The sequence below is a fragment of the Callorhinchus milii genome, unplaced genomic scaffold, assembly GCF_018977255.1.
Source record: "Callorhinchus milii isolate IMCB2004 unplaced genomic scaffold, IMCB_Cmil_1.0 Scaffold21, whole genome shotgun sequence".
NCBI lineage: Eukaryota > Metazoa > Chordata > Chondrichthyes > Chimaeriformes > Callorhinchidae > Callorhinchus > Callorhinchus milii.
The window spans coordinates 1,558,091-1,584,611 of NW_024704762.1; the positions used below are offsets into that span (position 1 = coordinate 1,558,091).

General features: G+C 50.3%; 1 protein-coding gene across 1 annotated transcript; it reads left to right on the forward strand.

The window, feature by feature from the left end:
* Positions 1-8,205: 8,205 nt before the first annotated feature.
* On the forward strand, positions 8,206-25,955 carry si:ch73-40i7.5 (amyloid-beta A4 precursor protein-binding family A member 1). Its single transcript, XM_042342834.1, has 11 exons — positions 8,206-8,551; positions 8,598-9,328; positions 11,199-11,235; positions 14,929-15,074; positions 17,712-17,798; positions 18,199-18,375; positions 19,597-19,773; positions 20,630-20,842; positions 21,667-21,786; positions 22,161-22,301; positions 23,535-25,955. The coding sequence occupies exons 1-11, from the start codon at positions 8,206-8,208 to the stop codon at positions 23,604-23,606; spliced, it is 2,247 nt and encodes a 748-aa protein (XP_042198768.1). The 3' UTR covers positions 23,607-25,955.
* Positions 25,956-26,521: the final 566 nt, after the last annotated feature.

A 26,521-nucleotide genomic window follows, 5' to 3' on the forward strand; every position in this document is an offset into this window, starting at 1 on the left:
CTTTGCTCTCCGTGCTGCCTCTCACAAGGTTTTACAAGTCAGGAGATCAGCCTCATAAATAAATACAAAAATATGCTAAATACGACAAAAACTGATGGCCATGACTTTCTAAAGGGACAAGAACAACAAAATTACAGGTGTATAGGGTTTTTCACGTTGGGAGGACGTCCCAAGACGCTGGACAGTCAGTGTTTCGGACCCGAGCTGGGGGTTGGGATCGGGGAGGGTGGAGGGCAGGGGGCAAAGAGGGTGATCAAAGACACAGTCATAGAGTGGGGTCTTGAGATGGGTCTTGAAAGAGCTGCCAACTAGTCGCACTCCTCCCCTATTACACCATAGCCCTGCAAATTGTTCCTTATAACATACATAACCAATCCCTTTTGAAAGCTAAAGTGATATCCTATATTAGAATTGTAAAAACATAAGTGTAATTTTTGCATAATTTTATTTTTTTCCTGAATAATTTATTTTTTCTGCGTTTGTAATTCCCTGAAGTGTTCTCTATATAGTACGGTATCCTGTAGCTCAGTGGTTAGATCACTCACCTCGCAAGCGAGAGGACCTGGGTTTGATTCCCGGTGGGGAAGGGCGAAATGCTGGGTAAGTTTCCTTACTCCTCACCCCTCTGTTTACCTTGCAGTAAGTAGGAACCTGATCGCTTTTCTGGGGGTAATAATCCCTTCAAAAAAATAATAATAATAATTTGGTCACTTAATCCACAACTGCTCGTGGACACTGCTGTGTGCAGTTGGCTGCCCCATTTCACCTACAAAGATCCGTACAGTCAATTCACTTCACAGTATATTCTATAAAGCGCTTTGAGATGTCTGGAAACCGTGATAAGGCGCTGATCAAATGCAAGAATTATTATTATTATTATTGTCCTCTCTGACATACCTGGAGCTCCTCCTACTGGATACTCACTGAATTATTGAATTCTGCTTCTACCACTGATTTTTGGCCAGGCATTGCGTGTCCTGATAGCCCCTCCGCAAACTTTCAAATGGTGATTGTTGGTCAGGACACCGCTCTCTTTGCCTGTAGTATTGACGTGTTCTTTAGCAGACTGATCACACGTCCCCGATTTGTGGGGACTTTCTCCGGATGACCTATTGTGTCCCTGGGGCCAAGTCTGCCCCTGTCTTGAGATCAGCAAGAAACTTAACAAGCATTCTAACCCAAAGACACTCATCAGCCATCAATCCAACATGTTTCCCCAGTAACTGCCGGCATCAGCCATTGTGGGCAGTTTTACATTTTATTTATATGTGTCCCCAGATCTGGATAACAAATTTTTGGTCAATTTTATTTTTGGTATCTTTAACATCCGACTGAACACGGAGATGGGATGCAGGTTTAACATGTCGTCCAAATGACTGTGAAGTCTCTGCACCTCTGACAATTCCTACCTGCCTTCTTCCTTCTCTTAAATGTTCCGAGACGCTACTTGTGTGTAAGGCGCAATATAAATGCAAGTTGCTGTTCTCTCTCCCCACTTCCCCCCTCAATCAGCAGTAGCACTTGCCCCAGTGCCTGGAGAAGCCCTCTGTACGTGTATGTCTATCTGTGTGCGTATCACTGATCGGGCCTTCAGCCACTCTACCCCAGCCTCTGGAACTCCATCCTGCAGTCCCTCCACCTCACCCCATCCCTTGGCTCCTTCAAGACTCATCTCAAGGCCCTTTTCTTCAAACGTGCCTTTGATAACCCTGCTTTCCCCAATACCCCCCACCCTCCCAGATCCTGACCCCCAGCTCGAGTCCAAAACTCTGACTGTCCAGCGTCTTTGGACATCCTCACGACAGGAAAGGCACTATACAAACGTAATCCTAGAGGATCGAATTCAAGATCCTCATCCTCACCTACAGGGCCATTGACGGCCTCGCTCCCTCCTACCTCTCTGACCTATTATCCCCCTAACCCTCCGTTCCTCTGGCTCCGGTCTGCTCCACACCCCCCGCCCCAACCGCCCTACCATCGGTGGCCTTCAGCCTCTCAGCCCCGAGGCTCTGGAACTCTATCCCCCAGTGCCTTTCCCTCCTCGCCCCCTCCCTTCCCTCCCCTCACCCTGACCATTTCCCCCCTCCTCGCTCCCTCCCTTCACCCTGACCATTTCCCCCCTCCTCGCTCCCTCTCTTCCCTCCCCTCACCCTGACCATTTCCCCCCTCCTCGCTCCCTCCCTTCCCTCCCCTCACCCTGACCATTTCCCCCCTCCTCGCTCCCTCCCTTCCCTCCCCTCACCCTGACTATTTCCCCCTGCTCGCTCCCTCCCTTCCCTCCCCTCACCCTGACCATTTCCCCCTTCCTCGCTTCCTCCCTTCCCTCCCCTCACCCTGACCATTTCGCCCCTCCTCGCTCCCTCCCTTCCCTTCCCTCCCCTCCCCCTGACCATTTCCCTAATGCTCGGGTCCTGACCCAACTGTACAGCGCTTTGGGACGTCCTCCCGACGTGAAAGGCGCTCTATAAATGGAATCTTGTTGTTGTTGTTGTTGTCTCTGTGTGTGTGTGGATCTCTGTGTGTGTCTGTGTGTCTCTGTGGGTGTGTCTGTCTCTCTGAGTGTCTCTCTGTGTATGTGTGTGTCTGTGTGTGTGTGTGTCTCTGTGTGTGTGTCTTTGTGTGTGTGTGTCTCTGTGTGTGTGTCTCTGTGTGTCTGTGCGTCTCAGTGTGTGTGTGCGTGTCTCTGTGTGTGTATGTCTGTGTATGTGTCTGTGTGTGTATGTGTGTGTGTGTCTTTGTGTGTCTGTGTGTGCGTGTCTCTGTGTGTGCGTCTGTGTGTATGTCTGTGTGTGTGTCTCTGGTTCAAGTCCTATTTTTCTAAGGAAATGAGAGGACTTTAACCTCTATTTTTTACTCTATCAAAGTAATCCTATGATTCAGGCATTGTTTCTTGTATTAACTAGATGGGGGGGATGGGGGGACGGGGGGGATGGGGGGATGGGGGGATGGGGGGACGGGGGGGATGGGAGGACGGGGGACGGGGGGATGGGAGGATGGGGGACGAGGGGATGGGGGGACGGGGGGATGGGAGGATGGGGGGGATGGGAGGACGGGACGGGGGGACGGGGGATGGGGGGGAACGGGGGGATGGGACGATGGGGGGATGGGGGGATGGGAGGATGGGGGGACGGGGGAGATGGGAGGATGGGGGGACGGGGGATGGGGGGACGGGGGGATGGGAGGATGGGGGGACGGGGGGATGGGAGGATGGGGGGACGGGGGGATGGGAGGATGGGGGGACGGGAGGATGGGAGGACGGGAGGATGGGAAGACGGGGGATGGGAGGATGGGGGGACGGGAGGATGGGAGGATGGGAGGATGGGAGGATGGGGGGACGGGAGGACGCTTGCTAAAGAGATGGGGATAGTTACATGTCATAGATACGTGTGTGTGTGTGTGTCTGTGTGTGTGTGTTTCTGTGTGTGTGTCTCTCTGTGTCTGTGTGTGTGTCTCTCTGTGTCTGTGTGTGTCTCTTTGTGCGTCTGTGTGTGTATATGTGTGTGTGTTTATGTGTGTGTGTGTCTATGTGTGTGTGTCTATGTCTATGTGTGTGTGTCTCTCTGTGTGTGTTTATGTATGTGTGCGTGTGTCTGTGTGTGTGTCTTTGTCTATATGTGTGTGGGTCTCTGTGTGTGTGTGTCTCTGTGTGCATGTGTCTATGTGTGTGTGTCTGTGTATCTATGTGCTTGTGTCTGTGTGTGTGTCTGTGTGTGTGTCTGTATGTGTGTGTGTGTCTATGTGAGTGCGTTTATGTGTGTGTGTCTCTCTGTGTCTGTGTGTCTCTCTTTGTGCGTCTGTGTGTGTGTCTCTGTGTGTGTCTGTGTGTGTGTCTGTGTGCCTGTCTGTGTGTGTCTATGTAGGTGTGTCTGTGAGTGTCTGTGTGTATATGTCTCTGTGTGTGTGTGTCTGTTGTGTCTATGTGTGTGTCTGTCTATGTGTGTCTCTCTGTGTGTGTTTATGTTTATGTGCGTGTGTCTGTGTGTGTGTATATTTGTCTATGTGTGTGTGGGTCTTGTGTGTGTGTGTGTCTGTGTGTGTGTGTTTATGTGTGTCTGTGCGTGTGTTTCTGTGTGTGTCTGTGTGCGTGTGTCTATGTGTGTGTGTGTGTCTATGTGTGTGTGTCTCTGTGTGTGTGTTTATGTGTGTCTGTGCGTGTGTTTCTGTGTGTGTCTGTGTGCGTGTGTCTATGTGTGTGTGTGTGTCTATGTGTGTGTGTCTCTGTGTGTGTGTTTATGTGTGTGTCTCTCTGTCTGTGTGTGTCTTTGGTGCGTCTGTGTGTCTGTATGTGTGTGTGTCTGTGTATGTGTGTGCCTGTGTCTGTCTGTGTGTGTGTCTGTGTGTCTCAGTGTGCGTCTGTGTGTGTGTGTCTATGTGTGTGTGTGAGTGTCTCTGTGTGTGTGTGTGTCTGTTGTGTCTATGTGTGTGTCTATGTGTGTCTCTGTGTGTTTATGTGTGTGTGTGCGTGTGTCTGTGTGTGTCTTTGTCTATGTGTGTGTCTGTGTGCGTGTTTATGTGTGTATCTCTGTGTGTGTTTGTCTGTGTGTGTGTGTCTGTGTGTTTATGTTGTGTGTCTCTCTGTGTGTGTTTGTGTGTGTCTGTGTGCGTGTCTTTGTGTGAGTGTTATGTGTATGTGTGTCTATGTGTGTGTGTTTATGTGTGTGTGTCTCTCTGTGTATGTTTATGTGTGTGTGCGTGTCTGTGTGTGTGAGTTTATGTGTGTGTGCGTGTGTCTATGTGTGTGTGTCTGTGTGTATCTATGTGTATGTGTCTCTCTGTGTCTGTGTGTGTCTGTGTGTGTCTCTTGTGTGGGTGTCTGTGTTTATGTGTGTGTGTTTGTCTATGTGTGTGTGTGTCTGTGTGCGTGTGTCTATGTGTGTCTGTGTGTATCTGTATGTGTGTGTGTGTCTATGTGTGTGTGTTTATGTGTGTGTGGCTATGTGTGTGTGTGTCTCTCTGTGGGTGTTTGTGTGTGTGCGTGTCTGTGTGTGTGAGTTTATGTGTGTGCGCGTGTGTCTATGTGTGTGTCTGTGTGTATCTATGTGTATGTGTCTCTCTGTGTCTGTGTGTGTCTCTTGTGTGGGTGTCTGCCGCTCCGCGGTCACTTCCCCTCCAACTTCCACCCACCACCCACCCCTTCCCTCCCACACTCCGACTCCTACCCATCCTCCCCTACACACCTTCGTACCCGTTTCCCCACCCTCTGTCACTGAACTCATCCTATCCCTAAAACCAACCACCTGCTCCCTTGACCCCATCCCCACTCCACTCCTTATCTCCCAGCTCCATTTTCTTGCCCCACACATCACTGACATCATAAACCTGTCCCTCTCCTCTGGCTCTGTCCCCATTCCATTAAAAACTGCCATCATCACGCCCACCCTGAAAAAACCCTCCCTTGATGCGTCGCAGCTATCAAGCTACCGGCCCATCTCCAACCTCCCCTTTCTCTCCAAGGTCTTGGAAAGAGTTGTCGCCTCCCAACTGCGCTCTTTCCTCTCCACCCATTCTCTTTTTGAACCCCTTCAGTCAGGTTTCCGTGCTGCTCATAGCACAGAAACTGCCCTGGTCAAGGTCACCAATGATATCCTGACCATCTGTGACCAGGGCTCCCTCTGTCTCCTCGTCCTCCTCGACCTATCGGCAGCATTCGATACGGTCGACCACGCTATCCTACTCCACCGCTTGTCCTCCCACCTCAACCTTCAAGGCACTGTCCTTGAATGGTTTAGCTCTTACCTTTCCCACCGTCTTCACTTCGTCTCAACGAATGGCTTCTCCTCCACCCCCCGTACTGTCTCATGTGGTGTCCCTCAGGGCTCTGTCCTCGGTCCCCTCCTCTTCACCCTCTATATGCTCCCCCTCGGTGACATCATCCGCAACATGGGGTTAACTTCCACATGTATGCGGATGACACCCAACTCTACCTTTCCTCCTCTACTCTCAACTCCACGACCACCGATGTCCTGACAGCCTGCCTGTCCGACATCGAGTCCTGGACGAGAGACAACTTTCTTCAGCTCAACGTGCGAAAAACCGAGGCCCTCCTGATTGGCTCACGTCAGCGCCTCCGCACCTCAGGCGCTGACACCATCAGCATCCAAGGCTGCACTCTCCACCTCTCAAAGCCAGTCAGGAACCTCGGCGTTTTGTTCGACCCTGAGCTGTCCTTTCTCCCTCACATCCGCACCACAACTGGCACCGCCTTCCATCACCTCCGGAACATCGCCAGACTACGGCACTACCTCACCCCTCACGCTGCTGAAACCCTGGTTCACGCCTTTGTCACCTCAAGGCTGGACTATGGGAACTCTCTCCTCGCCGGCCTTCCCGCCACCTCCCTCCACAAGCTGCAGGTCATTCAGAACTCTGCAGCTCGTGTACTGTCCCGCACCAGGCTTCGGGACCACATCACTCCCACCCTCGCTCGCCTCCACTGGCTCCCCATCCCCCAGAGGATTGATTTCAAGATCCTCATCCTCACCTACAAGGCCATTCACGGCCTTGCTCCCTCCTACCTCTCCAACCTACTATCCCCCTACCTACCTGCCCGTACCCTCCGTTCCTCTGGCTCCGGTCTGCTCCACGTCCCCCGCCCCAACCGCCCTACTATCGGTGGTCGGGCCTTCAGCCTCTCAGCCCCGAGGCTCTGGAACTCCATCCCCCAGTGCCTTCGCCGCTTCCTCCCTTTCCTCCTTCAAGGCCGGTCTCAAAACCTTTCTCTTTGACCGTGCCTTCAGCTCCCCTCTCGACTCTCTTCCTCCTCCTCGCTCCCTCCCTTCCCTCCCCTCACCCTGACCATTTCCCCCCTCCTCTCTCCCTCCCTTCCCTCCCCTCACCCTGACCATTTCCCCCAATGCTCGGGTCATGACCCAACTGTGCAGCGCCTTGGGACGTCCTCCTGACGTGAAAGGCGCTCTATAAATGGAATCTTGTTGTTGTTGTTTATCTGTGTGTGTGTTTGTCTATTTGTGTGTGTCTGTGTGTGTGTCTGTATGTGTGTGTCTCTCTGTGTGTTTATGTGTGTCTATGCGTGTGTTTATGTGTGTGTTTGTCTATGTGTGTGTGTCTGTGTGCGTGTATCTATGTGTGTGTGTGTCTGTGCGTCTATGTCTGTGGTCTATGTGTGTGTGTCTCTGTGTGTCTATGTGTATGTGTCTCTCTGTGTGTGTCTGTGTGTGTCTCTTGTATGGGTGTCTGTGTGTGTGTTTGTCTATGTGTGTGTGTCTGTGTGCGTGTGTCTATGTGTGTCTGTGTGTGTCTGTATGTGTGTGTGTGTCTATGTGTGTGTGTTTATGTGTGTGTGTCTCTCTGTGGGTGTTTGTGTGTGTGTGAGTTTATGTGGAGTCCTGTAGCTCAGTGGTTAGAGCACTCGCTTTGCAAGTGAGAGACCTGAGTCCAATCCCAGGCAGAGGGCGAAACCTTGGGCAAGTTTCCTTACTCCACACAGAGCCTAATAATAATCCTCCAAACCCCAAACAATAATAAATTGGTCATTTTCAATCTACGACTGTTTGTGGGACATTGCTGTGCGCAATTGGCTGCCGCGTTCGCCCACAAATATACAGTCAATTCACTTTACAGTGTGTTCTGTGAAGCGCTTTGGGACGTCCTCCTGACGTGAAAAGCGCTATATCAAATGCAAGGATTATTATTATTATTATTATGTGTGTGTGCGTGTGTCTATGTGTGTGTGTCTGTGTGTATCTATGTGTATGTGTCTCTCTGTGTCTGTGTGTGTCTGTGTGTGTCTGTGTGTGTCTCTTGTGTGGGTGTCTGTGTGTGTGTTTATGTGTGTGTGTTTGTCTATTTGTGTGTGTCTGTGTGCGTGTGTCTATGTGTCTGTGTATGTGTGTGTGTCTGTGTGTGTGTCTGTATGTGTGTCTCTCTGTGTGTTTATGTGTGCGTGTGTCTATGTGTGTGTGTCTGTGTGTGTCTATGTCTGTGTGTGTGGGTCTATGTGTGTGTGTCTGTGTCTCTGTGGGTGTGTCTCTGTGTATCTGTGGCTCAGTCACTGTGTGTGTGTGTGAACGGTCCTCGCGCTGTGATTGGTTGCGTGCGGCTGACGTCATGACGCTGTGTGCGTGGCGGTGGCGCCGCGCGGGGACAGCGCCGTCAGTCAGTCACTCACTCCCTCACACACCGACCGACCGACCGCGGCCCCGACACCCGGGGAGGGAGAGCGGGAGGCGGCGGCGCGGGGCGGACATGGAGAGCGTCCCCGAGGAGACACCGGGAGGCGCGGCCTCTCCGCAGAAAACCGCCCACAGCGGCGGGACGGCCGAGTCCGGGCCGCAGCCCGAGCGGGTGGACGGTGCCCCTGAGGGGGAGCGGTCAGCAGTCCACCTGCCCCCGGGACCCCCGACCGCCCCCCGCGACCCCCCCGGCGGCCGCCGCTCTCAGCCCGACGGCGACTTGATCGACTTCACCCGCCCCCCCGAGCCGGCGGCGGGGGGGTCCGAGGCCGAGGCCGAGCCGGCGGCGGGGGGGTCCGAGGCCGAGGCCGAGCCGGCGGCGGGGGGGTCCGAGGCCGAGCCGGCGGCGGGGGTCCGAGGCCGAGCCGGAGCGGCGGGGGGACGAGGACCACTCGCGGATCAAAGCGCTCGCGTGTCGGCTCCGCGGCGCTGAGGGCAGCGCGGGCCCGGAGGCCGCCCCGGAGGCCGCGGAGCGCGTGCGGCCCGAGAGCGGTGCAGCGGGAGGGCCGGAGGGCGGGTGGCAGCCCCTCGCGGGGGTCGGCGGGGACACACCGCGGGACCGCAGCCCCTCCCCGTCCGGCGGCGGAGGGCCTCCTCCTCCTCCTCGGGGGGCGGACGGGAGACCCGATGTCGGGGCGGACCGGGAACTCGAGTCCGACCGAACCCTCCGCCGGGACCTGATCTCTTGGGCGAGCGACGAGCACTTGTGCAGCGGTTCGGGCGGTGATCACTTGACTCCTGAGCGCGATGGCGAAGCTGATGGAAGACCTGTAACGCCGGAGGGAGTGTGCGGTCGGGCGGAAACTCCCGGGGACCGGGTCTCCCGCGGAGCCGCGACCACCGCCGCGGACTCCTCACCCGAGGGCCGGGCAGCTCCGGACCTCCGTGTCCACGGCTCCCCAACGGGTGGAGGAGACCCCTCGCTTGACCCCCGGCCGCCGTGTGGCCGGACCCCGCTGGGGAGGGACTGGGAGAGGCAGGGCCGGGCCTTGTCGTTGGCTGTTCGGGAGTTAAAGGAGGAGGTGGAGAGCATCAGCGAGTGCTTTCCGGCTGACGGTGCGGCTGAAGCTGTGGGGCCGGAGAGTCGGGGGCTGTGCCCGGAGGGAGGCAGCGAACAGGCACTGCCTGACCGGGAGGTACGTGGAACAGCGCGTGGAGAGGGCTCTGCCTTTCACCTTCTGCATTGGAGGCGCTCTCCAACCAACACAACAGTCACGTTGTGAAGCGCCTTTCAAATCGGACGTCCCGAGGCGCTGAGCTGTCAGGGATTAGGGTGGGGGGGGGGGGGGAGGGGGGGGTTGGGATCCGGGGAGGGGGGAGAGGGTAGGAGGGAGAGGGTAGGAGGGAGGGAGGGAGCGCGGCCGAAAGCACAGTCGAAGAGGAGGGCCTTGAGGCGGTCAAGTCTCCTCACTCCGCACACGGCCCTAATAATAATCCCTCAAAAAAAAACAATAATGAATTGGTCATTTACAATAATAATAATAATAATCTTTTCATTTGATATAGTGCTTTTCACGTCGGGAGGACGTCCCAAAGCGCTTCACAGAACACACTGTAAAGTGAATTGACTGTATATTTGTGGGCGAACGCGGCAGCCAATTGCGCACAGCAATGTCCCACAAACAGTCGTAGATTGAAAATGACCAATTTATTATTGTTTTTGGTTTTGGAGGGATTATTATTAGGCTCTGTGTGGAATAAGGAAACTTGCCCGAGGTTTCGCCCTCTGCCTGGAATTGAACTCAGGTCTCTCACTTGCAAAGCGAGTGCTCTAACCACTGAGCTACAGGACTCCACAAATCCCCGACTCTGCGGGGACGCTGCTGCGCGCAATTGGCCGCCGCGTTTCACCCACAAACATACAGTCAATTCACTTCACGGTCTATTCTGTGAAGCGCTTTGAGACGCCGAGAAGACGTGAAAGGCACTATATCGAATGCGAGGATTGTTATCGTTGAAGGAGGCAACAAAGGGAGCGATGCGAAGGGAATGTGGGATGGAGTTCCAGAGGGCAGCTGTCCTCAAGTGAATGAGTCCCTATAATGAAAGTATCTTAACTCTCCTCTTGCTCCCTCATTCCCGATACAATGGCCACACTAAACCATATGCTATATGCAGGATGTGGCGTATTGTAGCACAGTGGTTAGAGGACTCTCCTCGCAAGTGAGAGGATCCGGGTTGGATTCCTACAGTGTGAAACCTTAGGCAAGTTTCCTAACTCCACACGCTTCTGTTTACTAGCAACCAGGTTGTTAGTCGATTGACACATCGCTTTTCCGGGGGTAATAATCCCTTCAAAAATAATAATTTGGTCACTCAATCCACCACTATTTGTGGGACACTGTTGTGCGTAATTGGCTGCCAAAATATACAGTCTATTCACTTTGCAGTATATTCTGTGTAAAGTTTTGAGACGTCTCAATTATGTGATAAGGCGCTATATCAAATGCAAGGATTATCGTTGGCTGACCTCAGCTGGGGCAGTAGTTGTGGCTATAATTGGCTTTTAAACCGCTGGATTTAGGAGGCGACAGATCAGCCAGGGTTTCCATTCCAGGTTTTACGTCCTGATATTTTCGCTTAGCAATTGCATCTATCCCCAGGCGTCTGGATAGCAATCGGGAGTTATAAACCCTCCCGAGTCCAAAGGAGCTGAGGTTAAGGTAGCGTGAACTGCTGCAAACTCAGCAACGACCAAAGATCGAAAAGGAACCTCCCTATTCTGTGTGTGTCAGCTGGTCACCGAATAATTGTCATGAGACTCACACACATTATTATAATAATAATAATACAAATAATCTTTGGATTTGATATAGTGATATAGTGCTGATATAATGTTGTTGAGACATCTCCAAGCACTTCACAGAATATACTGTAAAGTAAACTGAGTGTTTGTATTTGTAGTTGAATCATCACTGAGTCATCAGAGTCAATCTCATCACCTAAAATTAGATTGATTTTAAAACTTCTGTTTTAGCATATTAAAACCCCCAATTTTTCTTTCAGAGAAAGAAGAAATTATTGTTCCCTGCTTTTAAGGAAGGTAAGCTGGTTTGACTTGGATGATCTATACATTTTTTTTGTGTGCAGTTGGTGTAGAGTAAATCAGCATCAGATTTCTCTGTCTCGCAGAACAAATCTGCCGCTACAACTAATGCTAGGAACTTGCTGCATGAGGAGTTAGGGACGTAAGCTCATGCACCGGTTCAGTTTCCATTCCCCTAAAAACAGCCGTCATCACCCCCATCTTGAAAAAATCCTTCCTGGACCCATCCCTTCTCTCCGCCCCATCTCTAACCTCCCATTCCTCTCCAAGGTCCTGGAACGAATCATCGCGTCCCAACTCCGCTCCTCCCTCTCTTGTCATTCCCTCTTTGAACCCCTCCAATCCGGCTTCCACGCTGCCTACAGCACGGAAACAGCCCTGGTCACAGTCACTAATGACACTGAATATCTGTGATCAGGGCTCCCTCTGCCTCCTTGTCCTCCTCGATCTCTCTGCCGCCTTCGTCACTGTCGATCACTCCATCCTCATACACCGTCTCTCCGCTTTACTCAATCGTCGTGGACCTGCCTTTGCCTGGTTCAATTCCTATCTCTCTCACTGTCTCCACCTTGTTGCCTCTAATGATTTCTCCTCCAGCCCCTGCACTGTCACGTTTGGCGTCCCCCAGGGCTCTGTCCTTGGCCCTCTCCTCTTTAATATCTACACGCTCCCCCTGGGACATGGGGTCAACTTCCATATTTATGTGGATGACACCCAACTCTTATCTTTCAGCCTCCACCCTCAACTCCATGACCACTGTTGTCCTGACAGACAAAATTTCCTACAGTTGAATGTGAACAAGACTGAGACCCTCCTGATTGCTCGCGTCAGCGCCTCAGCACCTCAGACTCTGTCAGCATCAACCTCCATGGTTGCACACTTCAACTCACCAGCCAGTCAGGAACCTAGGGTCCAACTCTCAACTATCTTTTCTTCCCCACAACCAAGCTATGACCCGCTCTGTCTTCCCTCACCTCAGTAACATCGCCCGACTCCGCCACCACCTCACCCCTCAGGCCGCTGAAACTCTTGTTCATGCCTTCATCACCTCCAGGCTCGAACTATGCAAACTCCCTGCTTGTCGGCCTTCCCAACCACTCCCTCCACAGACCTCAGATAATCCAGAACTCTGCAGCCCGTGTCCTCTCCCGCACCAAACTCCGTGACCCCATCCAGAACTCTGCACCCCATCTCCCCCACTCTCCCCCGACTCCATTGGCTCCCTATCCTTCAGAGGATCCAGTTCAAGATCCTGGTTCTCACCTATAAAGCCCTCCATGGCCTCGCCCCACCCACCTCTGCGACCTCCTAACCCCCTACCAACCCGCCCGCTCCCTCCGCTCAGCCGGCTCTGGCTGTCTGGCTGCTCCATGTCCCCCGACCCACCCGCCCCACCATTAGGGGAGAGCCTTCAGCCACTCTGCCCCCAACCTCTGGAAGTCCATCCCCCAGTCACTTCGCCTCGCCCCCTCCTTAGCCTCTTTCAAGTCCCGCCTCAAGACCCTCCTCTTTGATCATTGGCCACCCCGCCTTCCCCGCTCCTCCTTCTCCCCACCCCGACCCCAGCTTGGGTCTGAAATGCTGTACACTTCCAGTGCCTTGGGACGTCCTCCCGACTTGAAAGGCGCTATACAAATTAATCATGTTATTGGTGTCTTGTCACTTAGTGGTCCTGATTGGCTCACGTCAGCGCCTCCGCACCTCAGGCGCTGACACCATCAGCATCCAAGGCTGCACTCTCCACCTCTCAAAGCCAGTCAGGAACCTCGGCGTTTTGTTCGACCCTGAGCTGTCCTTTCTCCCTCACATCCGCACCACAACTGGCACCGCCTTCCATCACCTCCGGAATATCGCCAGATTACGGCACTACCTCACCCCTCACGCTGCTGAAACCCTGGTTCACGCCTTTGTCACCTCAAGGCTGGACTATGGGAACTCTCTCCTCGCCGGCCTTCCCGCCACCTCCCTCCACAAGCTGCAGGTCATTCAGAACTCTGCAGCTCGTGTACTGTCCCGCACCAGGCTTCGGGACCACATCACTCCCACCCTCGCTCGCCTCCACTGGCTCCCCATCCCCCAGAGGATTGATTTCAAGATCCTCATCCTCACCTACAAGGCCATTCACGGCCTTGCTCCCTCCTACCTCTCCAACCTACTATCCCCCTACCTACCTGCCCGTACCCTCCGTTCCTCTGGCTCCGGTCTGCTCCACGTCCCCCGCCCCAACCGCCCTACTATCGGTGGTCGGGCCTTCAGCCTCTCAGCCCCGAGGCTCTGGAACTCCATCCCCCAGTGCCTTCGCCGCTTCCTCCCTTTCCTCCTTCAAGGCCGGTCTCAAAACCTTTCTCTTTGACCGTGCCTTCAGCTCCCCTCTCGACTCTCTTCCTCCTCCTCGCTCCCTCCCTTCCCTCCCCTCACCCTGACCATTTCCCCCTCCTCTCTCCCTCCCTTCCCTCCCCTCACCCTGACCATTTCCCCCCTCCTCGCTCCCTCCCTTCCCTCCCCTCACCCTGACCATTTCCCCCCTGCTCGGGTCATGACCCAACTGTGCAGCGCCTTGGGACGTCCTCCTGACGTGAAAGGCGCTCTATAAATGGAATCTTGTTGTTGTTGTTGTTGTTGTAACACATTTACTAACACATTTCGTGGAGTCCTGTAGCTCAGTGGTTAGAGCACTCGCTTTGCAAGTGAGAGACCTGAGTTCAATTCCCGGCAGAGGGCGAAACCTTGGGCAAGTTTCCTTACTCCACACAGAGCCTAATAATAATCCCTCCAAAACAAAACAATAATAAATTGGTCATTTTCAATCTACGACTGTTTGTGGGACATTGCTGTGCGCAATTGGCTGCTGCGTTCGCCCACAAATATACAGTCAATTCACTTTACAGTGTGTTCTGTGAAGCGCTTTGGGACGTCCTCCCGACGTGAAAAGCGCTACATCAAATGCAAGGATTATTATTATTATTACTAATTGCACTTGTGTGGTGCAGGGTTGATTGCAACAACTGGTGGATTCATTGTCAAGTGTTTCCAACATTAGATCATTCAAATATTGTGGGTTTGTTTTGGATAGCGGTGTTCCGACATGTGCAGAAAATGCGCGGTATGCTTAAGAGTATCTAAACCAGATCGAGCATCCTATATATGTGGGCCACCTACACGTAGAAATGTTCCATCTGTCTGGGATTAAGTGCTCACTCTCTCCTAGAGGTGCACCTAATTACCTAATTGTAGAATGAATTGGGCGTAGGTTGGCAGGAGCTAAAGCTTAAAGACCTCCAGAATGTCACTAGTTTATCATTAAACATCGAACAAATACAGGTATGAGCCCTTATTAGGTGGAGAGTAGGTACCAGGTACCTTGTGGACCTTTTGGTGAGAGGTACAGCTCAGTATATGTCCACATATCTGGGTGTGTGGTGGGGAGGGTTTTGTATAAGAGTCGAGAGTAGGAACTTAATTTCCCTACTCCCTAATCCAGAGGCACTTGTAGCCCAAACTACTGTTCCAGCCGAGATTAGCTAACCCAGCACCGACAGTGTTTGAACCTGTGACTCTGGTTTGTATTTTCTAGTGCGGTGCTTTTACCCCTTAATCGAGGGAAAAATCGCAAAGGTATTTCTAAAGAGTGACCTAAACAAATAATAAGCACAAATAAATATTATTATCCTTTTCTATTCCTTTCTGAAGTGTCTGGACCCTGTGAGTCGGAGGACCTCCTGGATGGAATCTTATTTGCAGCGAATTACCTTGGGTCGACCCAGCTGTTCTCTGAGAAAAACCCATCGACCATTGTGCGAATGGCACAAGCGCAGGAGGCAGTGGGCAGGATAAAGGTAATGATTATAGTGGTAATGAAACATATAGACCTGCTGCCAGTGTCTTCCTGCAAGTCAATGCGATTTCTGGTTCCAGTAGACTCCTGATAACTCGACCCTGGGTTAACTTATCATTACTACCTAAGCCATTGTGCTTTCAATATCCCAGCACATTTATTTATGTATTTATATATACTTCTAACCCGCCGTTCCGGATAACTAGTCAGTGAACTCCTTTCCTTTGGAGTTTACTGTATTGTAATAATACATTTTTTAAAAACTCAATCATAGAGGTTGAAGCACAGAAGGGGGCCACTTGGCACATTCAGCCGATGCTGATGGAAGCTCCTCCATGGGAGCTAACTATTATTCTATCACAAATTCCTTGTCCTTTTATATTTACTCTTATATTTTTCTATGTTGCATTGGTCTTAGCTTCAATAACAACTGATGGCAAAACATTCCAGGTTCTAATAATTCTCTGCCCCATCGCACCTTGACAACAACAACAACAACAAGATTCCATTTATAAAGCGCCTTTCACGTCAGGAGGACGTCCCAAGGCGCTGCAGAGTTGGGTCAGGACCCGAGCAGGGGGAAATGGTCAGGGTGAGGGGAGCGAGGAGGGGGGAAATGGTCAGGGTGAGGGGAGGGAAGGGAGGGAGCGAGGAGGGGGAAGAGAGTCGAGAGGGGAGCTGAAGGCTCGGTCAAAGAGAAAGGTTTTGAGACCGGCCTTGAAGGAGGAGAGGGAGGAAGAGGCAAAGGCACTGGGGATAGAGTTCCAGAGCCTCGGGGCTGAGAGGCTGAAGGCCCGACACCGATGGTAGGGCGATTGGGGCGGGGGATGTGGAGCAGACCGGAGCCGGAGGAACGGAGGGTACGGGCAGGTAGGTAGGGGGATAGTAGGTTGGAGAGGTAGGAGGGAGCGAGGCCGTGAATGGCCTTGTAGGTGAGGATGAGGATCTTGAAATCAATCCTCTGGGGATGGGGAGCCAGTGGAGGCGAGCGAGGGCGAGGGTGGGAGTGATGTGGTCGCGGTGTCTGGTGCGGGACAGTACACGAGCTGCAGAGTTCTGAATGACCTGCAGTGTGGAGGGAGGTGGCGGGAAGGCCGGCGAGGAGAGAGTTCCCATAGTCCAGCCTTGAGGTGACAAAGGCGTGGACCAGGGTTTCAGCCGCGTGAGGGGTGAGGTAGTGCCGTAATCTGGCGATGTTCCGGAGGTGATGGAAGGCGGTGCCAGTTGTGGTGCGGATGTGAGGGAGAAAGGACAGCTCAGGGTTGAACAAAACGCCGAGGTTCCTGACTGGCTTTGAGAGGTGGAGAGTGCAGCCTTGGATGCTGATGGTGTCAGCGCCTGAGGTGCGGAGGCGCTGACGTGAGCCAATCAGGAGGGCCTCGGTTTTTCGCACGTTGAGCTGAAGAAAGTTGTCTCTCGTCCAAGACTCGCCGGCCTTCCCGCCGCGGTGGAGGAGGATAGCGTGGTCAACCGTATCGAATGCTGCCGATAGGTCGAGAAGGACGAGGAGGCAGAGGGAGCCCTGGTCACAGATGGTCAGGATGTCATTGGTGACCTTGACCAGGGCAGTTTCTGTGCTATGGGCAGCACGGAAACCTGACTGAAGGGGTTCGAAGAGTGAATGGGTGGAAAGGAAAGAGCGCAGTTGGGAGGCGACAACTCTTTCCAGGACCTTGGAGAGAAAGGGGAGGTTGGAGATGGGCCGGTAGCTTGATAGCTGCGACGCATCAAGGGAGGGTTTTTTCAGGGTGGGCGTGATGATGGCAGTTTTTAAGGGAATGGGGACAGAGCCAGAGGAGAGGGACAGGTTGACGATGTCGGTGATATGTGGGGCAAGAAAGTGGAGCTGGGAGATAAGGAGTGGAGTGGGGATGGGGTCAAGGGAGCAGGTGGTTGGTTTCAGGGATAGGATGAGTTTGGTGACAGAGGGTGGGGAAACGGGTACAAAAGTGAGTAGGGGAGGATGGGTAGCAGTCGGAGTGTGGGAGTGAGGGGGTGGGAGGTTGGTGGATGTTGGAGGGGAAGTGACCGCGGAGCGGATTCCCTTGATCTTGGATTCAAGGAAATCCAGCATCTCCTCGCAGTGAAGGTTGGAGGAGATGACCTGCGCGGGGTGGCGGGGGGGACGGAGGAGTCGGGTTGTGGTGGAAAACAGTAGCCTGGGGTTGTTCTTCGCCTCCAGGATTATCCTGGAGTAGAAGGACGACTTGGCCGAGGCTAGAGTGGAGCGGTAAATTTTGAGGAGGTCCAGCCAGATTTGTCGGTGGACCGTTAGGCCAGATTTGACACAGGTGCGTTCAGCGGCCCGCACCTGGCTTTTCAGTGAGCGGAGGTGGGTGGTGTACCAGGGGGAGGAGCGGGGGTAGGAGACAGTGCGGGAAGTGATGGGGGCAAGAGTATCGAGTGTGGAGGAGAGGGTATTGTGGAGGAGGGAGAGAGGAGAAGAGGGGTCGGTGAGGGTTGAAGGCCAGAGGGAGAGGAGTTCAGAGGACTCCAAGGCATCGGTTAGGGATTGTGGGTGTAACTTCTTCCAAGGGCAGTAGAAGTTTACATTCTGACCTTATATCTGAGTTAAATTACAATTTGGTTACATGTAAACTGAATGTGAGGTTAACCCTGCTGTGTTTTTTTTGTTCAGGCACCAGAAGGAGAATCGCAGCCTATGACGCAAGTGGATCTCTTTATTTCCACTCAACGAATTAAAGTGCTGAATGCAGATTCTCAGGTAAATAGAGCCAGTTGCGCAAGACAAATCAAGAGGCTTAATTAAGGCTTTTGGCGGATTGCTTTTCCGGTATTAATAATCCCTCAAAATAATAACAATTTGGTCACTCAGTGGATGACTGTTTGTGGGACACTGCTGTGCACAATTTGCTGCTCCGTTTCTCCCACAAAATATACAGTCAAATTTATTTTACAGCGTATTCTGTGAAGCGCTTTGAGACGTCTCAACAGCGTGATAAGGCGCTATATCACCTTTAAGGATTATTATTATTACAAGGCATATTTAACACAAACAAATAGCACATGGGTTTATTTAACTGAAGAAACATTTGATGCACTTAGTAGCTGACTACGCAGAGTTGCCTTGATGTCTGACATATAATCAATGGTGTTCTCTGCAGGAAGCCCTGATGGATCACTCTCTGCAAACCATCTCATATATCGCTGATATTGGAACTATCATTGTCCTGATGGCTCGTCGCCGAATACCACGCAAAGCTACAGCCCCGGAAACCTCCAGCCCATCACTTGAAAAACAAGAGTATAAGATGATTTGTCACGTCTTTGAGTCTGCAGATGTGAGTGTTCTTTTCAGAAGGAGATGGCTTCTCTCACCTCTGGGGCAATGTATTCACTATAGACCTGTTTGGGTTCAGAAACAAATAGCAGGTGATTGTAGAGGCCAAGTGAATGGCTGGCATGTTTACAGCTGCTTTCATTCCATGGCTGTTTGTGGGACATAGCTATGTGCAAATTGTCTGCTGTATTTGCAAAAAAATACAGTGTTGCTAAAGTGTACAGTGTGAAGTGATTTGAGATGTCCTCTCGACATGAAAGGTATTTTATCAAATGTAAGGATTTTGTTGGTTTTCCCTCCGCCTCAGCCCATCTCTTGCCTCCTTTTATGTGGAGTCCTGTAGCTCAGTGGTTAGAGCACTCGCTTTGCAAGTGAGAGACCTGAGTTCAATTCCAGGCAGAGGGCCAAACCTTGGGCAAGTTTCCTTACTCCACACAGAGCCTAATAATAATCCTCCAAAACCCCAAACAATAATAAATTGGTCATTTTCAATCTACGACTGTTTGTGGGACATTGCTGTGCGCAATTGGCTGCCGCGTTCGCCCACAAATATACAGTCAATTCACTTTACAGTGTGTTCTGTGAAGCGCTTTGGGACGTCCTCCCGACGTGAAAAGCGCTATATCAAATGCAAGGATTATTATTATTAAGACCTTCCTCTTTGACTGTGCCTTTGGCCACACTCCTGCCCTCATGTCACCTAACCTCCAACCCTCTTGATCCTAACCCCCAGTTCAGATGCAAACCCTTAATTGGAAACCCTTAACAGCGCCTAAAGATATTCTTCCGACATGAAAGGCAGTATATAAATAAATGTAATTTTGTGCTGTTGTTATGACAAATTGAGAAAAAAACAGGATGTTTTCAGCCTGGCTCAGTTGGTAGCGCTTGTGCTTCTGAGTCAGAAGGTTGAGGGTTCCTGCCCAAGTTGCCTTTTACTTTGGTTGCCATTTCCCAAAGTAGATCAGTGTCTGCCTGGCAGTAATTATAGGAATTTCGGAAACCTCAAAGATTAGGTCATTGACAACGTTGGCTTCTCAGCACGTGATTGACTGAGTTCTGTTGAGTCTTTAGCATCACATCTCGGTTTATTTTCCTCCTGGCAAAGTCCGTCCCTGACTTTGCTCCTCACTAACCAGCACCTTGGTTGGGATGTCCTACCGACGTGAAAAGTGCTATAAAAATGTAACTTGTTGTTGTGGTTGCTGTTGGTTGCTCGCAGGCATCACTCATTGCACAGGCAATCGGCCAGGCTTTCAGCGTCGCTTATCAACAGTTTCTAAACGCCAATGGCATCAATCCTGGTGATCTGAGCCCCACTGAATACAACGATTTACTCGACACAGATTTCTACAACGGAGACCTGGTCCACTTCTCCAAGTCTGAGAACTCCAAGGAGGTGAGCAGCTGATGCAGACTGAGTAATAGAATATCTTTCCAAGATTTAAGTTACTTTACCAGCTATTACATCTAACAATGTACTTGACGTGATTGTGAATTTACAGTTAAATACAATGTAAAATTGCCGAATGATTTTCAATGACTGGGTCTGGGCTATATTTATAAATAATAAAAATAATAATAATGGTTACATTTGGCAAAGTGCCTTTCACCTCAGGAGGTTGTAACTCAGTAGTTGCTGATTTCTGCATTATGACAGCCCTTTAGCTCGTTTGCATTGCACAGATGGTTTCCAGGCAGTTGCAAGTTTTTCCTCTTTAATAACCGTGTGTCCTACTCACTGGTCTAGCTTCAGTGTGAGTCACTGCGCTGCGCAATTGGCTGCTACATTTTGCCCACAATTCACATTACAGTATATCCTGTGAAGTGCTTTGAGACATCTCAACAATGTGATAAGGTGCTATATCAAATGCAAGGATTATTATCATTAGTGCTCTGGTTCTACTGTTGGGCATAGGCCACACCTCTTGTAGTGTGAGCCCTGCTAGAGATGTGAGGGAATGTTGGATGAGGAGAAGATCTGGCTTGACTGTGAGGCCCTCAGTAATCTATTGGCATGTTGATACTCACTGTCAATGGTAACGTGTGAAGAATGGCCAATTGCCCCTTTTGATACCTGCCTGGGGGTGCCAAGGAGGTCCTGTAAGGCACCAATCAGTACCTTTAGGAACATAGGCAAGAAAATTGGTAATAAGGAAAAAAAAATGTATACATCAGCCTTGAAAAAGAAACCTTAAACTGGGTGGCTGAGCTAATCCTGTGTTGGTTGTAACTTGGTTGGATTCTCTGCCCAGGTTCACATCGAAAAGGGCAAGGGAGAGATCTTGGGCATTGTGATTGTAGAGTCAGGCTGGGGCTCCATCCTCCCCACCGTGGTGATAGCCAACCTGATGCATGGAGGGTGTGCGGAGCGATCGGGGGAGCTGAACATTGGCGACCAGATCATTTCTGTCAACGGGACCAGCTTAGTCGGACTCCCTCTCGCTACTTGCCAGGGCATAATCAAGGTATTTCTCTTTGACCGAGCCTTCAGCTCCCCTCTCGACTCTCTTCCCCCTCCTCGCTCCCTCCCTTCCCTCCCCTCACCCTGACCATTTCCCCCTCCTCGCTCCCTCCCTTCCCTCCCCTCACCCTGACCATTTCCCCCCTCCTCGGGTCATGACCCAACTGTGCAGCGCCTTGGGACGTCCTCCTGACGTGAAAGGCGCTTTATAAATGGAATCTTGTTGTTGTTGTATGGGTTTCAGCTGCTCTGTAGTATCTGTTATTTGGATTAACCTGTTCACTGAAGTCTAGAAAACCTTTTTGGGGAATGAATACGTTGCTAGGTTCAAGGACTGTAAGATAATGTCAGCCCGTGCTGCACTGTGAGCTCAATACCTAAAGTGGGGCTTACTCGATTTGCTTTGGTCAGGCGAGTGTCTGAAACATGTCAAAACCCATCACCGTGCTTATGAGTATCTAAACCAGACTGAGATCTCCATGTACACCACATACACATTGAAATTCCCATGTTTGGAATGGAATGTGCACTCTCTCTCTCCCTGGAGGGACGCCACCCGCTGCTTACCCTAATTCCAGAGAGTATTGGGTACTAGTTAGCAAGAGCCAAGGCTTGGCAACCGCAGAGTGTATGTTGGGGGTAACTGTTGGAGTTTAATCAGTTGAAACCTCATAAGAATGTTTGCGGGACATAGAGAAAAGCAAACAAATGAGAATAAAGTGAAACCAGCCCAAAGGATTGAATGGCTGGCTACTCCTTTTCCTGTTGCTAATGATCTCTACCGAAAATCAGAGAAATGTTTTGACATGAAACACGTTGGTTTTCCAGGACCTAAAGTACCAAACCGAGGTAAAGCTGAACATTGTTCGATGTCCTCCAGTCACCACTGCCATTATCAAACGACCTGACACACACCATCAGCTCGGATTTAGTGTGCAAGACGGCATAGTAAGTCAAAACCTTATTTTAGCTGAGTATGTTACTTTCTCAGAATCAGATTTTATCTTTTCAGAGTCCCGGTAATACTGTGGAACGATGAGTATGTTTTTTCTTTTATAAAATAATTTCTCACAGTTTTCACTATCTCGTGACTCTTGTCTGAAGAACGCACATGTGTAGACAGGATTGGGCTTAGCTGTAATTCTCTCTCTCTCTACTCCCCCTCCCCCATGTGCGTATGCATCAGCCACTTGAGTGAGCTATAAGGTGGTGGCAATTTACCTCTGGAGAGCAATACAGCGGAATTTCTTTTGAAAAAAAAGCTGTCATCTATAATGTAGCTAAACACAGGGTATTGTAGCTGAACGTACCTTCCAACCCAGATCTACAGCCTTATGAGAGGTGGGATTGCAGAGCGAGGTGGCATCAGAGTCGGTCATCGGATCATTGAAATCAACGGGCAGAGTGTCGTCGCTACTCCACACGAGAAGATTGTCCACCGATTGTCCAACGCCATTGGAGAGGTGAGTCAGGCATGTAGCGGAGGATCCCCCTCGTGGCCGAGTGGGTAACGGGCCTGCTTCTGATCAACTAAACTGTCGGGAAGTTTCTGTAATGAACCAACAGCCAGCTGTGTGGTATAATGTCTGAGATTCACAAGAGGATTTGTCATCACTGAATCCTGCATCTACATGGCTAGTCTCAGGCTGACTCTTTGGAACTCCTCTTGGATTCTGACCTTATTTTCGACTTGCATAAATCTAGACTGTGGTGGAAGGAGGCTCCCAGTCGAAGATTGGTTATGAAATTGCTATACCAAATGCGAGGATTATTATTATGATGAGTAGAGTTCCAGAGAACAGGCATATGACAATTCCTGATACTTGCAGTATCTGCTATTTACAAATCCTTTTGTAAAGCTTGTAAAATAGTAACACAAGGCAGATAATGTCCTTCTCTCATAAACCTTGATTGATTTCTTCGCCTAATAGCTTCCCTGTTGCTGTGTGTGCTTACACAATATGCTTCCCTTGGCAGTCTGTTCCACATATTCAGCAGTCGCTTTGTAACGTACTTAAATATGAACAGTCTGATCATATTTTGTTTCTGAGCTTAAATCGCTGTCTGATTAGTGTAGATATTTTTGTCCATTCAAAAGCTGATTTTTAGGGTTCATGCATTAGGATATTCAGATTGATCTGTGGTGTGAATATTTTCAGCTTCTGTAGCCTCTTGTCACAACTCGAGTGTCGAGTCCCGCTCTTAGTCCAGTTGCCCTTCTTAGTACCCATTCTAATAACAATAAACCTTGAATTTGATATAGCACTTTTTCACACCTTGGAATGTCTCAAAGCGTTTCACAGAATATACTGTAAAGTGAGTTGACTATATATTGTGGGCAAAACACGACAGCCAATTGGGCACAGGAATGCCCCATAATCTGTCGTTGATTGAGTGACCAAATTATTATTATTTTTTACTTACACAATCTGCTTACTCCAATGCTAAGATATCTTCACTGGGATACAGATTTGTACGAAACTGAGCTTCGGGATAGCTTCGAGACTGATCTGCAATCTGTTCTTGACCGCTGATTGTCCAGCGCCCTGGGATGTCTTTCTGACATGAAGGGCCCTATACAAGTGTTAATTTGCTGTTTTATTTCTAGTTACAATATGGACAGGTGTGTAAGCATAATCTATAGTTTGCAGGTGCCGACTGTCACTGTGGGTAACTGGGTGTTTTTCCTCTGTTAGATACACATAAAGACGATGCCAGCTGCAACCTACAGACTGCTGACTGGACAAGAGCAGCCAATATACATTTAAAGGAAGGACCTACACGTCGGGTCAGCAATACGCTAGGTTCTGGAGCTGGTATACTGCACCTGATAGTAATATGACAGTATTTCCTGACATCACTCAACGTATTCTGCTTCTGAGACGCCACTTGCCACAGCCCACTGTACACTGCACAGCTCTGCTCAATGCAGCCTCTGGGACTGAGGCCCACAGCAGGAACCAGCATAAATCTCTTTATCTTCCACAGTGGATGAATGAAAGGATGGATGGAGGAGGAGAACACAAGGAAGTATGTGACCTGAAGTGGGCAGGCCTGGTGAGGGTGGCACTGCCAGGAGACCCACCACGATGGCTGCTTCAATATTTATTGGCTTCAGGGAAGATATGATACCAGCCAGCCACAGCTTTATCACCAGCGCAGACCGTTCTGCACACGCTGCCAGCAGCACCATAACGGACCCTGCTTTCAGAATGGCACCTTTTTTTAATATAGCGAAGTATATACATACGGAATAAATAGTTTTGATAGCACAGCTTGACATGTATTTTAACAAAATGATTTAAAAATAATGACACACTTAGCAAAGGGCTGAGGGTGTTGGAAGTTGATGTTATTAATCCTAACCGCCCCAGTGAGTGAGTGAGCACAATAGGCTGGAAAAAAGGTGTAGTAATTACAGAGACTTTGACGATGAGGCCTTACTCGGTATTCCTGAACCAGACTCTCCTGGCTCAGCTGGGCTGACTGGAAAAGCACTTCATGTTCAGTCGATCTTCCCCCAGTGTCTCCATAATGAGATCAAACACAGTCTACAAGTTTGTAACCATGGTATTGCACAGCTTTATGTTTAAAACTCGTCTGTGAGATTTTCTAACAAGCAGCTGAATGTGCTGTTTGCTTATTGCCCCCCAAAGACTAGATTGTGGACAGCCTGGGAATTGGATTGCATGGTGCCTTTGATGAGATAAAATTACAAGCTCGATCAGGAGAATTACTATCTAAATTAGAGTTGATGATTAGTTTGTTGTGCACTCGTGGTAAAATGAGTTTAATCTTACTGGACATCAGGTACTGGCTAAATTAGTTCTCTTCCTCTGTGGTTCTTAAATAGCCTGTAATAAAACATGAGATGTATGGAGTTTGTTAATCTCAGCAAAAGCAGAGGTAAGGATGTGACAATTAGCCTAAATGCTCCTGCTCTAGAGAGAGAGTGTGCCAGGGTTCCAGCTCCTGGCAGCTTTGGGGTAGCCATCTTCCTTGCTGGAAATGCATATGTCAGGTACAATTTTATCTCATCAAACAGACACGGAGTTGGGCTGTGTTGGGCTTACTGCTGCCAACACTGGCCTCACACATGAATGGTTCATGCGTGAAGCCAACATTGGCAGCAGTAGTGCGAGCACAGCCCAAGGTGTCTAAGGATGAGTAACAACCTTCGTGGAACTGTTTCCCAGCGCGAGCCAGCACCTTCAGGAGAAGATGGGAATGAGTAAGATTATCATCTCAGATTAACTAAGATAGTTGCATTGGCCAGTGATCCAATGAAAGAAATGCTGATATTTTTCCCAAAGAAGCTGCAGTTGTTCAATAAAATGCATACAGACTCCAGTTAGTCACGCACCAATGTTATTCAGACGCAGCTGAGTTATAGGTATATAAAGGGTGAGTTCCATCAAGCAGACCCAGTTTATGCTGTAGCTGTGATGGAATTATTGATGCTGGAATCTGTTGAACGTTAGAATCCATGCTGCTTATTGCAAAGGAGTGGAACGTCAGGAAGAAAACCCAAGTGCTTTGACAGCTCCTTAAAATGCCTCATTCACAGATAGTTGCCTTATCTTCGTGGTGCTTTCCACAGCAACACTTCAGCCACCTCTAGTTCTTGCTTTGGTTGCTTTATAAGAAAGCCGTGACCATATCACTTTATGTACACACACCAGTATTAACCTGCACAGTCTAACAACCGTGCTCATTAATGAATGGTAGGAGGGAAAACACCCTCAGTAGATCTCGAACTTTACCTCAAGAGCCAGATCCTTGTTATTTTAAGGAATTATGTGTAAAAATGCAAGGACCTTTTTATTTAATGATTGGTGCAGATTTCATATTCCAAGCTCAGTGTTTTAATCACAAAAGCTGCCTTCCTCAGACCAGCTCTGCCACAGGTGCTTCCAAAGAAATATCATGTTGGTGAACAGTCAGGCCTTGGCGATAGGGAGCCTGAGTCTGTTTGTAATGGATGTAGAGCCACAGTGCCTATGAGCCACTGTGCGCTGCTGAATTACGCTTTATATTCTCAGTGACTGGCAACAAAAGGACAAAGTTTTCGAAGCTTTTGTAAATTGCACTGTTTTCTTAATAAAAAGAGGAAACTGCACAGTTGTCAAAGTGTCCTTTGCATTTCACTGAATGTTCTTGTTTAAGCTGCTGATAAACACACCCACACTCCCTCTTTTTTAGAATAAAACCGTGGGTGGGGGCGGGGAATACCGCTACACAGTGTATCAGGCTTGCCCCATCCATAGATCAATGCAAACCGTATTTTACCTCGGACAACCCTCTCCAGATCCTGAGATACAACAACAACAACAAGATTCCATTTATAGAGCACCTTTCACGTCAGGAGGACGTCCCAAGGCGCTGCACAGTTGGGTCATGACCCGAGCAGGGGGGAAATGGTCAGGGTGAGGGAAGGGAGGGAGCGAGGAGGGGGGAAATGGTCAGGGTGAGGGAAGGGAGGGAGCGAGGAGGGGGGAAATGGTCAGGGTGAGGGGAGGGAAGGGAGGGAGCGAGAAGGGGGTAGAGAGTCGAGAGGGGAGCTGAAGGCTCGGTCAAAGAGAAAGGTTTTGAGACCGGCCTTGAAGGAGGAAAGGGAGGAAGCGGCGAAGGCACTGGGGATAGAGTTCCAGAGCCTCGGGCTGAGAGGCTGAAGGCCCGACCA